Here is a 16,574-nt window from a genome sequence, read left to right as displayed (position 1 = left end):
CTCACTTGCTTTGCGACCTCAGCAAGTCTCTCCTCTCTGACTCCCGTTTCCCTATTTGTGGATGTTAATTCCGGCCGCTCACTGAGCAGCACAGAGAATGAGCTGTTGTCCGTTTACAGAGCATTTGCCATAAAGAAGAGAGTGTCTCATGGGTTTCGAGGTTATTCATACGTTGTTGACTCAAATTTCTGTCTCCAGCTAAGACCTCTTCTTTGGGCTCAACGTGTGGACCCCGTGCCCACGTTCCGCCTGTACTTGATGTTTGGTAGTCACCCTGAACTTATATCCACACTGCACTGTGATCTTCACCTCAACCCTGAGCCTCCGACAGCACCTCCGGACTCGCTGACCGCTAATCCGTCCACTGTTTCGAATCATCTTTTTATTTATTTATTTATTTATTTATTTATTTATTTATTTATTTTTATTCCTCACCCGAAGATATTTTTCTATTTATTATTAGCTACAGTAAGAGGGAGAGAGAGAGAGACAGAGAGAAACATCGATGTGATAGAGCCACATCGACTTGTTGCCTCCATGTCACACGACTCAACCAGGGCCAGGGACGAACCGCAACTGAGGTACGTGCCCTTGGCTGGAATCCAACCCTCGACTCATTGGTCTGCAGGCTGACGCTCTAAACACTGAGCCAAACCTGCCAGGGCTGGAATCATCTTTGATTCTTATCTCTCACCTCCTATTTCCAGTAACAAATTCTGTCAAATCTACACTCTAAATAGATCGGAATTGGATTGTTTCTCACATCAGCTCTCCTAACCCCCTTGGTCCAAGCCACTGCCAGTTCCTGCCTCAAGAATAATAGTGTCCTTGAGTGCCCCCGAGCTGAGCGGCCACGAAGCAGCCAGAGCCGTCCTCGTGACATGTAGGTTAGATCGAGTTGCTCCAATGATTAGAATCCTCCAATCACTTCTCATCCCACGCAGAGTAAAACCCAAAGTCCTTATTATTCTAGCAAGATGCTGAAACCTCCTCTCCAGGTCCTTCCTCTTCTCCAGTGTGTCTCCCACGCCCCTCACCCGACGCTCCGCTCCAGCCCCTAGTCTCCTGCTAGTGCTGAATGGACGCCACAGGGCGCTGCCCCTGCTTGTCCTCCTCCCTCCGATCATCTTTCCCCGGAGAGTGGCTGCTCAAATGTCACCTCCTCCGAGAAGCCTTCCCTGACCACTGTCCAGGTAATAACATGGAGCTATGCACTTAAAATGAGACCAGGACACGGCTGTTTACTTTTGTTTCATTTTAGTTGAGTTACATTTAAATACCTACACATGGCTAATATCTGCCATGCGAGACGATGCAGATTTCATGTCTCCCTGGAATTTCAATTGGATTAGGGCACAGATTTTACCTATGTCATTGGCTGCTGTGCCCCCACTGCATACACAGCTGTCAAGTGGATGGATATAGGCACATGCTGGGAGCTCTCTGCACACGAGCACATTTAACCCGAACCACAGGCTGGGGGGCAGACAAGCTTTCCACTCTGTGCAGCTGAAGACACCCACATGGTTTGTTCCCTGTGACCAACATCTCCCCATTTAGGGTGAGAGAGTTCTGGGGACCTCATGTACAGCACGGTGAACACAATGAACAACACTGTATTCGATATTCCAAAGGGACTAAGATCTTAAATGTTATCATCCCAACAAAAAGTTGGAGGTGAGGTGATGGAGGTGTTAACTTCATTATGGCAATCATTCCATACTGTGTGCACACATGCAATCACCACGCTGTACACCGGAAACGTGCGTGATGTCACGTGTCAGTACATCTCAGTAAAGCTGGAAAAATGGCATAAAGAACATACTGCTAGTAAGAGGTCGGCAGGATCTGAGCTCAGGGCTGCCTGATGTTATTCGGACACTTGGCTTTGTCGGAGTTGGACTACGTGCTCTCTGAGGTCCTAACTCTGAGAGTCTGCGGTTTTATGGGAACTTTCTCCCATGTAGTGCATAGTTGAAGCACCAACTGGGTTGACGGACCTTTACATAAAGCCCCTTGTCAACCACTGAAAAGCCGTGATTCTTAGGTGGAAGGTGTGCAGACCGTTCTCCAGGCCACACCCCCTCCCCCAGCCCCGCCCACGCTCACCTGTTTCTGGGTCACAGAGCTGCTCACAGGCATCTGTTGTCCTCTGTCCGCAGAGGTCTCTCACCCACGGGGAGGTGGCATTGATCTGATAGTACAGGGACAGCTTGGCCGGGTTTAACCAGTCGGAGATGTCCAGGTAGCTCCCTTCGCTCACCACAAAGCTGCTCCCTGTGGGTGAACAGAGAGAGAGATAGTTACTTTCTCCTTGGTTTTAGGGTACAGATGTGTCTCACTGCTGATGCTGCAGGCCAGGAACACGAACAGGTACATACAAGTCACCCGCAACCCCCCCCCCCCGCCACCACACACCGAAGGTTCCTGGTTCTCACTTGTCTATACACATTTACCGAGCATTTATAACGAGCCGATCCCGGCGTCAGCAGCCAGTAGAGACAGTTCAGACACGAGAGCCAGTTCAGCTCAGCGATTAAGACCCAGGCCCTATGACTGAGTGAGACTTGGATTCGAATCCTGGATTCACCCTTACCAGGCATTGATTTGGGGCAAGTCACTCAATGCCTCTGGGCTTGTGTGCCCCTTCTGTAAATTGGATTACTGATGGAACCTACCTCATAGGGTTAAGGTGAGGATGCAATAAATTAATACAGGTAAAGTGCTTAGCCAGTGTCTGACTTGTCCTAGAAAAGATGACTCAATATTAAAATTTAAAAGAAGAAGAAAATGAATGTCCCTGTCACCTATGGAACATGGGGCCAGGTGGGTGAGGATGGGAGAGACCAGTTGAATATCAGGGAAATAGCTCAGCTTCCTGGATTGGCTTGTTTTGTTTTTTGCTGTTTATTGTTTTTCTGTTAGGGAGAGAGATTCAAAGAACTCTCCAGCACCGCTGAGAACGAACGCTGCACCAGTGCCCTGGAAACACCTCAAGGCTGGGGAGGCGGGGAGGCGGGGAGGTGGAGCGCACTGCAGGTTCCCCCAGGGGGGCCACCGCGACTTCGCTGCAGACAGCCGTGCCAACCGGTGGACGGCCAGCGTGCACACCCTCAGATATCCCTCAGGGGGACTGAAAATACCGGTGTTTACGGTAATCATCCAGTTCTTACAGGATGGCTTAAATTGGTTACTGAAAGCTTGTGTAGGCCAAACAAAAGACCCTGGCATTGCCATTTGTGTTCTGTAATGTACCTTTAACACACACACACACACACACACACACACACACACACACACATGCATGCACATATACATCTATGCATGTGTGTATATATGCGTACATATATGGATTACATGCTTATGTGTCCATACATGTATTCTTTGGGGGGCAAGAAACTGACACCCATTCAGGATGGCTGCACACAGGGTGTCAATGGCAGTGTGTGCATTTTGCAATCTCCCAAAGGTAAACATTTACAGGGAAACAAAAGGTTCAAACAGCACCAGGCCCCCGCAAGCTGGACTTGGAGAGCTATTCTAGATTCATGCAGATCTAGGGACCCCAGCAGCAGATCTTAAATGTTTCAGAATTACCATGACTCAGCTTCCCTCCCTGAATCTTATTCTCTCTTCCTCACTCTCCACCAACAAAATCTTTCCATGTATGCAATTCAAGGTTCCAAAGGAGAAGTCGGGGAAGAGACGTCCTATGGGTTTGAGGGCAACCTCTCTGCCAGGCCACATCCAACCCTGCTGGTTGACCAATGGTTGGGCTCTTCTCTGCTCTGGTGCCCTGCAGTGGTCCAAAGGGTGATGGGGTCACATCAGACCTTACCTGGCTGTCCTGAGGATCTCAGATTCCCTGGAAAGGGCCAGGGCATGGCCAGAAATTCTGTGTTTTCTAACTCACACAAACGTTATGATTTCTATTATCCATAGAATAAATGTTTAGGCAAAAGCACAGGAGACAATGTGATTTGGGGTGAGGATGGAAGAGGGGTCTATGGGAAAAGCAGAGGGAGTGGATAGCATCAGGCTCAGAGATAAGAAAATGACCGTATTTGAAGTCGGTCTTAAAATCTCTGGCAGTTACACACAAAAAAGAAGCCTGCTGGATGCCATATTTCAAATTTCTGGCACGGGAAGCGATGCAAATCTATCCGCAAAGCCATATTTCCCCTTTGGAACTCAGCCCGAGCAGAAACATGTCACGTGGCCCCTGTGTAAGGCACCGAGCATCGCCACTGACTACAGATTTTCCTTTTAAAAAGCACAGTCATGCTGTTTAAATGGATCGTTTTTGTATTTATTCGCACTAAAGACTGAGGGATGGATATTGAATTCTGTCCCAGGGCTGAGTTTGACTAATCCCATTTCTTCGGGAAAGCTATAGTGCAGGGATAAAGGGAAGAGAGTCCGCGAGACATCCATTCTGCGCTGCGCTCTGCTGTTTATCGGCTCTGCAAACCTGGGCGAGAACACACATCCTCAGCGGGAACAGCAATTCCCTCTGCACAGGGTTAATGTAAAGATTAAATGGGACAATGCATTCCTCTTCAGGCAGATTCCCCAGAAACCGGCCCAAGGGCAGAGACAGGCATGCAGGAGGTTACGGAGGTGCACTCCTGTACAGGGACAAGGGAAGTGGGACCGGGCAGAGAGAGAGAAGTCGAATTGTCATACAGTGGCAGCAAAGACCTCAGCTCATCTCCTAGGGAGCTCTGGAGCTGGGGTGGCCCTTCAGAGTTTTTCCAGACCAGGCCATTGTTCCTCCACATAGCCAGTCGTAGGGGTGGGCTACCCCTGGGGAAGAGACATACATTGGGTTGAAGTGGTCCCTTTTGACGGAGGGCATTTCTTCAAGACTGGGAGCGAGCGGTCAACCCCCGACCATCCCGGCAGCTGGAGAAGGAGTGCCCGTGTTCTGTCGAGAGGTCTGGGCACAGCAAGTCTCCACCGATATTCACGGCGACACATGAGGTCCCCGACACACAGTGCAATTTCAACTCACGGGAGCTGTTCTGACTCCTCTTTGGATTTCTTACGAACTTGGAAGCTCTGAATGCAATGCCAGTTAACAGATCTCTCTCAAATGTGAGAAATGTGAGTCTCTTTGGAAAGGACAAGTCAAAAGTAGGTTATCCTCAAGTGTAAAAAGACACGTTGCTTTAATGGCAGAAGGGAGCAGGGAGACTTTGAAGGCGCTCTCTGTCCCAGTCCCCGGGGTGAATGTGTTAGCCAGCCTGTTTACTAATCCTTACAAGAGGATAGCAATTTCCTCATTCCGCCAACACGATAGGAGATTCAGAGAGAAATGGACTTAGCCAAATTTGTACAAGGAATAAGTGGCCAAAGAAGAAACTGAACTCAGATTTTGCAGCATCCAAAGCTGGGACCTGCCCATCATGTTAGGCTGTCTTGAGAATCAGGGGCTTTGGTTGGGCTGCCTTCTGGGGTCCTCCTACATCTCTGTGCGTTTCCCTTTAGTGCACATCCTGTCGTGTGGGAGGGCTTTTGCTTTCTCTGACAGACTGTGGCTTCCTGCAGGGAAGAGGTGATGAGTAATTCATGAGTCCTTATCAACCAAGCCCTCGGTAAAGCACCTGGCACATCCTGGAAGTTTAGTGCGTGTCTGCGGAGTGAACTTAAGAAATCAAAGCACCATCAAGTTCGCCTCCCTTCATCGTGCGACTGTCAGGCCTCCACGCTGACTCCCAAGTACAATTCTTTTCATCCTGTGAGAGCCGGGATACAAAGCCAGCCCTTCAGAGTCTCCCTGGTTCTGAAACAAAACGTGAACCTCCCTCTCATGTCCCCTGGGCTCTTGTTCCCCCCTTGGGTGTGTGATATGGACCATTCAAGGGGAGATGCTAGAGGAACTCAGCGTGACAAGGCCAGGCCTGTGGCACAGGGATGGCACTTCGGATAGTGAAAGGGATTAACTGCACCCGGAGTCACCATGACCTAATTCACGTGTTCACTTAAGCATTTACGAAACCCTGGGAATAGAGAGAGAGAATGAGAAGAAGGCCGAATCCGTCCAGAAACTACGGCCTGCCAAGGGACATCAAACGTATGCATTCGGAGCTATGGTGCGACCCGGCGTGTGGTAAGAACGGCCTGCAAAGAACAGGCTTGTCTTTTGTTACAAGGAGAAGGAAGAAAAGAAACTGGGTCAGAGGGGAATCACTGAAATGCTGCTCTTTAAGCTCGACCTTGAAGGACACGAAGAAGAACAAGTGAGGCAGAAGGTGAGGTGGCGTCTGTCCCTCAAGGCTCGCCTTCAGACCTGGCTCATACTGCTCTTTATCTCTCTGATACCTAGAAAGTACTCCACTCAACTCATGGCTCTATAGGTCGCATTCTAGGCCCATCCGTCCATTCATTTGAATATTCTTCACTGAACAACACGGAGAACTACCGTGTGCTGGTCCCCGTCCCGGGATCTGCCGGGATCTGGATGACCGGATGAGGGCAATCTGGTGTCTGTCCACTGCCACAGTTCAAGCAGGGAGTCCGAGGTTCCAGTCTCAGGCAAGGCCTGCCTGCTTTTTATTGGCCCTTTCTCACTCCCTCATCTAGAATGCACATTTCTTAAAGGTGAAGACCATGCCCTATTGAACTCTGCAATCTCCGTAGTGCTTAGGGTGCACTAGAGGTTCAGAAGATGTTGAGGTGTGTGTGCGTGTGTGTGTGTGTGTAGAGATCACTCAATAAGGTCACAGTGGTGAGCAAGCGACTCTCTCTGACTCAATTCTAACATCACTTTGGGAATAAATATATAGGAAATGATTAAAAACACATTATTCCAAGTGTCTCGTATTTCTGTAGTTTTCCAATAGACCCTTGTTTTATTTCCTTGACTTTAGGTCAAAAGTATCCTCCTTTTTCTCGGTGCTCTGAGATTCTTCTTTGTGCTCAAATTAATCTCCCCAGAGAGTAAGGACTCTGGAAATGAGTCGTTGCCAAAAAATCTCAACTTTAAAATGTCATGTTTCCTTATTTTTAAATATATATATATATATATATATATATATATATATATATATATATATTTTTTTTTTTTCCTCCCACTGGCTTGTGGGAATATACATCATCTAATTAGCCGGATGGATTTTCAGTTCAGACCAATCATTTCCTTATCTAGCATCTGAGGCTCGGCGTTGCTCGGGGGACTGCACGGGCACGGAGGTCCTCATTAACTCTGATCTTCAATTACATTGATTATAAGCCTGCTTCTGTAATTGTGCAGCATAGATCAGGGGGAGCGGGGGAGCTCAGGCCACTCTGCAGTCTCCTATGAAAAGCCAGAGGCACATCAGTCCCCAAAGAAAGAGCAGGTTACAGACGAGAACTAGATCTGCCACGGAAGGAGGTATCACCAGCGGCAGGTGCCACCGCCTTCGCTACACCCTGAATCGCGACACAGACCCGGGGAACTAGGACCTGGGATCCAGAAAAGTCCTGGGCACAGCGCTGAATGGGAAGAGGGCTGACAGAGGACACACATGGCTGAAACGTGGTCTTCACCAGCATCGCTCAGGGAGTTTTTCGGGCCCAAAGTACTCCTCTCCCCTTTCCTTCCCTCTTTCTCTGGGTGCAACCTAGTTAAAATGTCGGGTCGTCTGTTACATCATGTATCTCCCAGATCCCATGCGTCGGCGCCTTGAACCTGGGGGAAATGTGTTTCTAGGTGACAGGATCAAAAGCAAACTGTGGTCCGGCTGGTGTGGCTCAGTGGTTGAGCATCGACCCACCCACCAAGAGGTCGCCAGTTCGATTCCCGGTCAGGGCACATGCCCAGGTTGGGGGCCCGATCCCCAGTGGGGGGCATGCAGGAGGCGGCCAATCGATGTTCTTCCTTTCCCTCACTTCCTCCCTCTCTCTAACATCAATAAAGAAAAAAAGAACTGATGCAGCAGAAATGAGGGGACCATCCACCTTCCACCCCATACACCCACAGAGAATATGCCCACCCCTTCCTCTCGCCTCAGTCCACAGGGCCCTAAGTCAGGCTTGAATACACTCCACCACCTGCACCGACTGAAAGCTACTTAAGGAGCCAGTGACTGAACTCCGCAGACATGAGGTGACAAGCGACAGCGAGGCCTGTGAGAGTGGACAGAGGCAACCCAGATGGCTGGGAAGGCTCACCTCAGAGACACCCGCGCTCCAGCGTCACGGGGGAGGGTTCTCCTGCTCTGTCTGAGTCCTCAGGCACTTACCTCTACGCCGCCATTCCCTGCTCTGCTCCCAGCTCTTCCCTTCTCCACTGTCTGCCCCTTCTCCCTGGATCAACCTCAACCTGCTCCCCTGCACTGTCTCCACCTGCCATGGGCTTACTCTGCCCACCCCAAAATTCATACCGAAGTTCCAACCCCCGGGGCCTCAATGCGACTGCATTTGGAGACAGGGTCTTTAACGAGGTAAAGAAGGTCAAATGAAGTCATTAGTGGTCCTACTCCAGTTTGACAGGTGTCCTTATAAGAAAAGAAAATTAGGACACAGACTCACAGACCAAAGACCAACAGGAGGCACAGGGAGAAGACAGCCCTCTGCAAGTCAAGGACTGAGGTCCTCAGAAGAAACCAACCCTGCTAACGCCTTGATTTCCAACTTCTAGCTTCCAGAACTGGGAGGAAAGGCATTTCTGTGGTTTACCTCGCAGTGTATGGTCCTGTGCTATGGCAGCCCTAGCAAACCAATACACCACCTGTCTTGTTTGACAGCTACCTCGTACGCCTGCAGCTTTCTCCATTTATTAACCTTCATTTGATGTCAGGGTCCCTACAGATCACTTCTCAGAATAAAGTTTCTAAATGTATAAAACATAACACCTAGTACCTGAACCAGTAACTGGAATGCAGCTCTATCCAGGCAGCCCTTGGGGTTCATGGAGCCCCGGATAAAAATCTTAGCCTGAGCTGTGCTATTTCCATCCCTCCCACAGCTGCCTGACCTGGTTCCCCACATGCCGACCGACACTGGATGAAGAGAGGACTGGCGGCCAGACTGCGAGAATGTGCGGTCCTGGTCGAGCTGTGAACGAGAGGCCAGCGACAAAGGGAAGGAGAAACCTAGGAGATCTCAGACATTCCAGCGGCTGTTAAAGAGGGCTGACGTCTTCCTTTTTGTTCAGTACATGGAAACACTATGTTTTTAAAGCTCTGAAGAATAGATCGGAATTTTACAATGCTGTTACACATTTATTTTTCAAGTGTTAGAAAACTCTGAGTTCCGCTTGTTCAGCTTCTCAACATTTTTTTTCTTCCTCTTTTCAACTGAGGAGCCTTTTTAGATATTCCCCCCGCCTAATCACCTGCCACCCATGAAATTTCAGGGCCACGGAAATATTGTCTGTCTGTTCATGGACTGTGCTTCTCCTGTACGTAAAAAGAGCATCATGTTCATGCCCCTCAAGAATGATTTTGTATCTTTGGAAGTACTGTCCACACTGAGAATGCATGCTCTCGTCAGAAATAAACCAAGGACCAAGGAAGGAGAGAGAGGAGCCCAGGATCCCGCTGGGATTAATAAAATAGACCGGGACCCAGACTTTCTGACTCCTGACCTCCCAACGCTGTGAGGGAGGGAGGGTCAGAGAGGTGAAATGACGTTTCCGAACAACAGAGCTGGGAAGCGCTGGGGCTGGACCAGGGCCCAGGCGATGGTGTCCTGCCCAGGGTTCGTCCCGGGACTGCGGTGGGCCAGCAGGCATACATCCCGAGGAGAAATGTGCATTGTTGTGAGGGGCAAGCACTCCCTCCCTGTGAAATGTAACGCCCTGGAGAGACCCGTGTCCTAGAAGAACACAGAGGAGCCCCTCCCTAAAAGTCCCTCAAAAAGAAGCATGGAGGGGGACAGGCCACTCGTATTTTCAATGTTCTATGTTAGAAAAATAGTGATTTCCAAATGCCCTTCAGTCCCTGGCCCTGGTCAGGGTCTTGCGGGAGGCAACCAATCATGTGTCTCTCTCACACTGGTGTTTCTCTCTCTCTCCTTCCCACTCTACCTGAAGATAAACGGAAAAATATTCTTGGGTGAGGATTTAAAAGAAAAATCAGTGATTCTTGAACCGACACGGTGGACGGTTGCTCCCAGAACTCAGAGGCGCTTTAGCTCTGACTTGCTAATAGTGAAAACTTCCCTCGCTGTCAGCTGCCAAGTGAGGTATGAGCTTAGATGGGAGGCAAAGAGCTGGCCCCTGGAGTTGAACAAGCATGGATTAGGTCCTAGCCCAACCACTGAGCACGGTGTGAGCCTGGAACAAACCGCGTGATTGTGGTCGGACTCCTCCACCTCCTCATCTGTACCCCAGGATACTTAGAGATCCTGTAACCATTAAATACATGAAATGTGCTGGAATTGCCTAAAGGCAGGACTGTGCCTGGCTACGGCCTCTGGGTTCCAGGGGACAAACTCACAGCAAACAATTCATTCCACATATCAGTGTACGTCTATCCACATATACCATCCATGTTATTGTATATTTCACATATGTATGTATGTTTGGATAATTGTGTGTGTCTGTGCACATATGCATACATATACATATACATCATCTCAGGAGATTCTTTGAATAATTGTATCCTATGTGTCCAGTGCTTTCCGGAGCTGTGCAACATGGTGGTCCTACCTGGGGCATAGTCAGACAATAGCTTCATTAAAAAACAAACCAAAACCCCTCCTTTCTCCTGTCTAACCAAGTACGCTCACTTCCCCTAGGCTGATTCACGACTCTCCCAGCAGCATCTCCTCTGATTTTCACAAGGTCCCTGGGTGGGGCAGGGAGGAGAGATGCTACTTTCCGAAGAGCTGCAGGTGTGAAGTAGTATTACAGGGGCCCTAGGAGAATGCCTGGCATATACATGTGTAATGAACATACGACATGTGGCTAAGGCAGGACTGGCTGACTGGGTAACAAATGAACGGACACGCCATGTGCTTTTCTAGATCTGCCAACTAAGCCACATTCCCTGCCCTGTTCCTGCTTCTTCAGGTCCACCCTCTTTTTTAAAATACACTTCATTTTACCTTTCCAAAAATATCTGCACAAACATAAGGGGCTGTTTGGAAAGATGGCTCACAACTGGGAGCCCCAAGAATCACCATATCAGCAATGCCTCCCGGGTCTGTTTCATTACCACATTGTGGGTTCCATGTCCACTGGCCGAATCAGGCCCAGGCCCTCGCCTGCTTGAGTGTCTCTGAGTCAGTGTGTGTGTGTATGTGTGTGTGTGTGTGTGTGTGTGTACGTGCATGCGTGTGTGCGTGTGTGCGTGTTTCTTTCTCTCTACATCTCTAGCCTCCTATTCTCTTCTCTTCTGTCCAGAAATAAATTAGGTGGGAAAAACAGACCTCGGAATGGGCAAACCTGGATTTAAAAAGTGCCCTTACCACTTATTATATCTGAATGACCTTGAGAAATGCTTACTATTTCTTTTCCCAGCTTCCTCATCTAAAAGGGAAGAAATAATAGTTACCTCGTGGCATCTGCATTGGATATTAAAGGTGCTTGTGTGAGTACCTGACTTATTGGATGTACTGACCAAATGGGTTTTTTTCCTGCTGTAATTAATCTAATTGACCCAAGAAATAACTCTGGAGGGCAGGCATTACTTTCGTCCCCGTTTTACAGCAAAGGAAGTTCAAGAAGGTTAAAAGTGCATGTTTTCAACTGCACAGCTACGAAACGAATGATTCTGTTCCTCACATTAGGGGAAACCAACCCGCACTGTAAGGGGAGTGTGTGTGTGTGTGTGTGTGTGTGTGTGGCAGCTGTCGATATTCATCTCCGGTGACTTCTCTGAGGTACTCAGCTTCTCGTGGTGGCTAACACATAAATCAGAGAACGTTGGGCGTGTGTGACAGAGAGAGAGAGCGAAATGGCAGGGAGAAGGAGACATAATATTGTAATTCAATACTTAATGTCTCCAAAGACGTGTAATACATCCTCATGACATTTCCAGAAGATATTTTCTGGAAACTGGACAATAATTCAAATTAATGCTAAGCCTAAATCTAATTGTTTTATGATGCTACCAAGGACTGTATGGGGCAAAGCTCCGAAAAATCAGAGGCTTCAGGTTGTGTTGATGGAAGAGATTTCACCGCTGGTCCAGATGAGAACAGCTGCCTGGACAGGATAATGCTGGTGCCCGGAGCCACGTGACACAGGAGCTTCGCAGCTCAGCCACGCACGGCATCGTGGCAGGCCGCCCTTCACCAGCCAAACCCAACGATGGGTTTTGGGAAAGGTAAGGAGAGAAAGGTAAGATTTTTAAAAATTATTATTTATTTATTTATTTTTTTAATCCTCACCCAAGGACATTTTTGCATCTATCTTCACATAGAGCGGGAGGGAGAGAGGAAGGAAGAGAGAGAAACATCGATGTGAGAGGGACACATCGAGTGGTTGGCACCCATTCGACCCCAACCGGGGCTGGGGACAAACTGCAACTGAGGTATTTGCCCTCAGCGGGAACCAAACCCGGGTCTCTCTGGTCCGTGGGCCGATGCTCTAACCACTGAGCCAAACCGGCCAGGGCCCCAGTGAAGGTCTTGAGGCTCAAACAGAATACAGGATGGCTGAGACCCACGTTATAGGAGATATGAAGGATGCATTTTTTCATTCTGTTCCCAGAGGTGGTCGGTGGGGTGTAGTTTGCAGGCACCAGGGTCTGGGGCCCGACAGGACTGGATGGAATCCCAACCCAGCCACTTGCAAACCAGTGGACTTTATGCCCATTACTTCACTTTGTGAGCCTCGCGTCTCCTCTATAAAGTGGAGGCAATAACGCCTACCTCTTACTCTTGTGCACGAAGGCACACTGAGGGAGTTGGTGAGAAAAGCACATTGCCCAAGAATACATAGGGGCTTATCTCAGGTTTCAGTGAAACAGCAAATCAGGGTGTGTGTGTGTGTGGTGTGTGTGTAGAAATAGCAACAATTCTGGAAGGATTTACACCAAGAGTCATCATCCCAACAGACTAGGAATAGGAAGGGAAGAAGGCACATTTAATGTTTGCTTCATTCACTCCTGTATTAGTTTTGTAATAAGAGTACTGCTGCTATAAGTGCTTATGATGATTACTATTTGTGGTATAATTTCAACAACTTCAGAAGGTTTGGGGAGGAATGAAGAATAGAAGAGATGTAAAGTTATAGCACTGAGTCACACGCAGAAGATGAGCAAATGCGCTTATTATTTCTTTCTTGGTCCTAGAAACCGAGGAACGCGTTCTCCCTCCCTCGGGGCAGGACGGGTGTTGGAAGAAGGAAGGCAGCGATGGACTAATGCTGCCCCTCCTTCCTCCCATGCGGGCCATTCCCAGATCACCCTCCCGCCTCTGCTCAGGTTGTTCCCATTTTCCTGGAGCATCCTACTCACCACACCCATCCTCCCAGACACAGCCAGCTAAAGGCGAACTTGTCCTTCCCTGGTCCTCTCACCTGAAGTGGCCTGTCTTCCTTCTGACCCCACAGGCCTGGCATAGGCTTATGCTTACATCAGTGTCACCACGAATGCACGTGTGTGGCGCACACTGACTGAGTACTCCCCACGTGGCAAGGTTTGGGGGCATGCTGGTGTACTGATGTCTATCGACCTTGGAAGAGATGGAGCTTTCTGAAGGACAACCCATGTCTAACTCATCTTCAGTTTGTCATTTCTTAGCACAGTAGTTGGCATTTAGCAGGCAATGAGTGAATATTTTGGATGGGTGATGGACAGATGGATAGATGGAGTGACAAACGGTGCCTTCAGCTACTCGAAGAATACTGCTTTAGTGTCACCAAATGGAAACCACAGAAGGAGCCCACGCAGTTCTCGCCCCACACTCTCCAACGGTGCTTCAGATCTCACCTGAGACTCACCAATGAGCCCTAGCAGCAGGCGATCTTTGTTTAATACTTAAGACACTGTGTCCCACCTCTCTATCCGATCTCACTTGATCCCCGTGGCGTGAGACAGTAGAAGTTCTAGAGTCAGACAGATCTTGTTCAACAGTTGTGTGGCTTTGGGCAAACTTATCTCCCTCTTTGGAACTCGGTTTTCCCATTTTAGAAAAGAGAAAAACAACAATTGTGACCTCTAGGGTCATTGTCAGGAAGAAGTAAGTTAAGGAATATAAAACATGTTGAGTGGTGAGCATTCAATTATACTGTACCGTGCATATGTGCAGGTATGAGCTACAGAGTTATCATCATTCCCACCTCACATAGAAGATGTTGAGGGCAGTAAAGACAAATGTTGTCCAAGTTGCGCACAATTATTTGATGGCAAACCAGGGACTAGAGTCCAGATGTCCATTCTCTCAGCAGGCTGGTGGCTGCGTTTAAGTCTGAATGTATTTATCTGTATAGTCAACAAATGTTTCTTGAGCACCATACATATGCCAGGCCCAGTTGTAAGAACTGGGCATTTGGCAGAGAACAAAAAAGACCCAGAACTATACCACTTGGCTGTAGAGAGTGTACAAAGTCAGGTAGGAGATAAACATTAAATAAGTAAATGCACCTACATTTCTAAAACAACAAATAAGGACCACTGTGGAGAAAGAACAAAGGGTGTGTGTGTGTGTGTGTGTATGTGTGCGCGCGCGTGTGTGCGTGAGTCGGTGTGGAGGAAGAATGGTGATAGTATCGATGAAATGATGTTCCTTGAAAATATAAAATGGTGTATGTGATGTTCTTGAGATAGAAAATATGTTGGGTTCTGTTTTCAGTTGGAACTGCCAGTATAGAACATAATGTTAACTGAGCTGGAGGGTACATCGGTCACTTAACATATATTTATGTATTTTCTTTCAAACTTAGTTGTCCTTTCTCGGGTGCTAAGTATCTGAAAGAGCACAGTTAAACCCCCAAACTGTGATTTTGTGAACCTGAACCAAACTCTATGGTGCAGTTTTACAAGTTATACTACAGGAATGGGCAGTAGCAGAGGCCACATAAAAACCCAAACATAAACTAACATAATTTCACTTTTGCGAAGAACCCATCAATTTTCTATGTTTGTTGTTGTTAAATTCATTTAGATGATGAGGCTCTTTTGTTTGTTTAAGAGCAGAAATATGGAGTCAGGCAGCTGGTATTTATGTTCTGACCCTGACACATACTAGCCCACTGACAATGATCCAGTGAAATGGGCCTTGATTTCTCAGCTATAAGACTGTGGATAATAGCCCTGGCCAGTTTTGCTCAGCGGTTAGAGCATTGGCCTGCGGTCCAGAGAGACCCGGGTTTGGTTCCCACTAGGGGCATGTACCTCGGTTGCAGTTTGTCCCCGGCCCTGGTTGGGTCGTGCGGGTGGCAACCACTCGATGTGTCCCTTTCACATCGATGTTTCTCTCTGTCTCTCCCTCTCTCTCCCTCCTACTCTGTCTGAACAACAACAACAAAAAAAGGAAAAATGTCCTCGGGTGAAGATAAAAAAAAAAAAAAAGACTTGGATAATTATCTCATAGGCGTCTTGCCAGTGTAGCTCAGTGGTTGAGTGTCGATCCATGCACCAAGAGGTTGCTGGTTCAATTCCTGGTCAGGACACATGCCCAGGTTGTGGGCACAATCCCCAGTGGGGGCATGTAGGAGATGGCCAGTTGATGTTCTCATCAATGTTTCTATATCTCTCTCCCTCTCACTTCCTTTCTCTCTAAAATCAATTAAGGAAAACAAATTAAAAAAAAAATCTCATAAGGAATGTGGGAGGCCATGTATGTAAATTAAATTTATGCTGTTTTAAATTACTCACTTTTTATGTAAATGAGGTTATATATATATAAAGTATTTAAAACAGTATCTGGCACATAATAAATGCTTAGTAAGTGTTGATTATTCTTAGACTAGTCCTACCTGCACATATCCAAGAATCCTATTGGGAAATACAAGGGAATGTTGTCTCATTCAAATACAATTTGAACCACCAAGATTCCTGCTTAAACAACATATTAGCTCTGGACATCACCGTGTAAACAAAAGCTCAATCTGTGACTTATTTCTGTCTTCTTGACTGCCTGCACTTGCTCTGGACCTCAGCCAGGACCTCAGGCTGCAGCCATGCCACAGATACTTCACACACCAGCTTGTGTGTGCACATAAACAAGAGCACACAGCTCCTGTTGCTCCTCGTGGCTGCAAAGAAATGACATTAAAAGTGAGTGATTTGAAACAACTGAAATTTAATTAAAAACAAAATTAAAAGTTGTCCCAAGCCCGGCACTTCAGCCAGCAAGACTCAGAGGAAATTAGTAAGAGATGCTAATAGCTGGATCCAATTCACAAGCCTCCACGAACAGCCAGTCAGAGGAACAATGTTGCACACTCTTCGGAGGAAACAATTAAAGCTCTCTTCTGAGAAATACTCACCAAGAGTATCCCAGGGCAAAAAGAACATTATTTGCTGGTGGGCTGCTTTTGAGACTTTCTCATTTCCATTCTGGGAAAGTGCCCTGAGGTTCCCCCCAAGTAGTATCTTCTATGGCAACAGAGGAGGACGCTGAGGACGCTGATTTTGAAAACCAGAGTTAAATGAGTAGAAGGTGGGGGCAAATTCCTTTTAAGAGATAATTGT

The 16,574-nt window shown here is 47.8% G+C and overlaps 1 protein-coding gene across 3 annotated transcripts in view; it reads right to left on the bottom strand.

Moving 5' to 3' along the window:
* The window catches only part of ASTN2 (astrotactin 2), an 855,221-nt gene that overhangs the window by 483,259 nt on the left and 355,388 nt on the right, over positions 1-16,574 (bottom strand). For all 3 annotated transcript variants that reach the window (XM_036261816.1, XM_036261817.1, XM_036261818.1), the window contains one exon: positions 2,110-2,277. In XM_036261816.1, the coding sequence (XP_036117709.1) occupies positions 2,110-2,277 (168 nt within the window). The remainder of the gene's footprint in view (positions 1-2,109; positions 2,278-16,574) is intronic.

This window comes from Molossus molossus, unplaced genomic scaffold, assembly GCF_014108415.1.
Source record: "Molossus molossus isolate mMolMol1 unplaced genomic scaffold, mMolMol1.p scaffold_m16_p_14, whole genome shotgun sequence".
Taxonomy (NCBI): Eukaryota; Metazoa; Chordata; class Mammalia; order Chiroptera; family Molossidae; genus Molossus; species Molossus molossus.
This window is presented reverse-complemented; position numbering and strand designations above follow the sequence as displayed.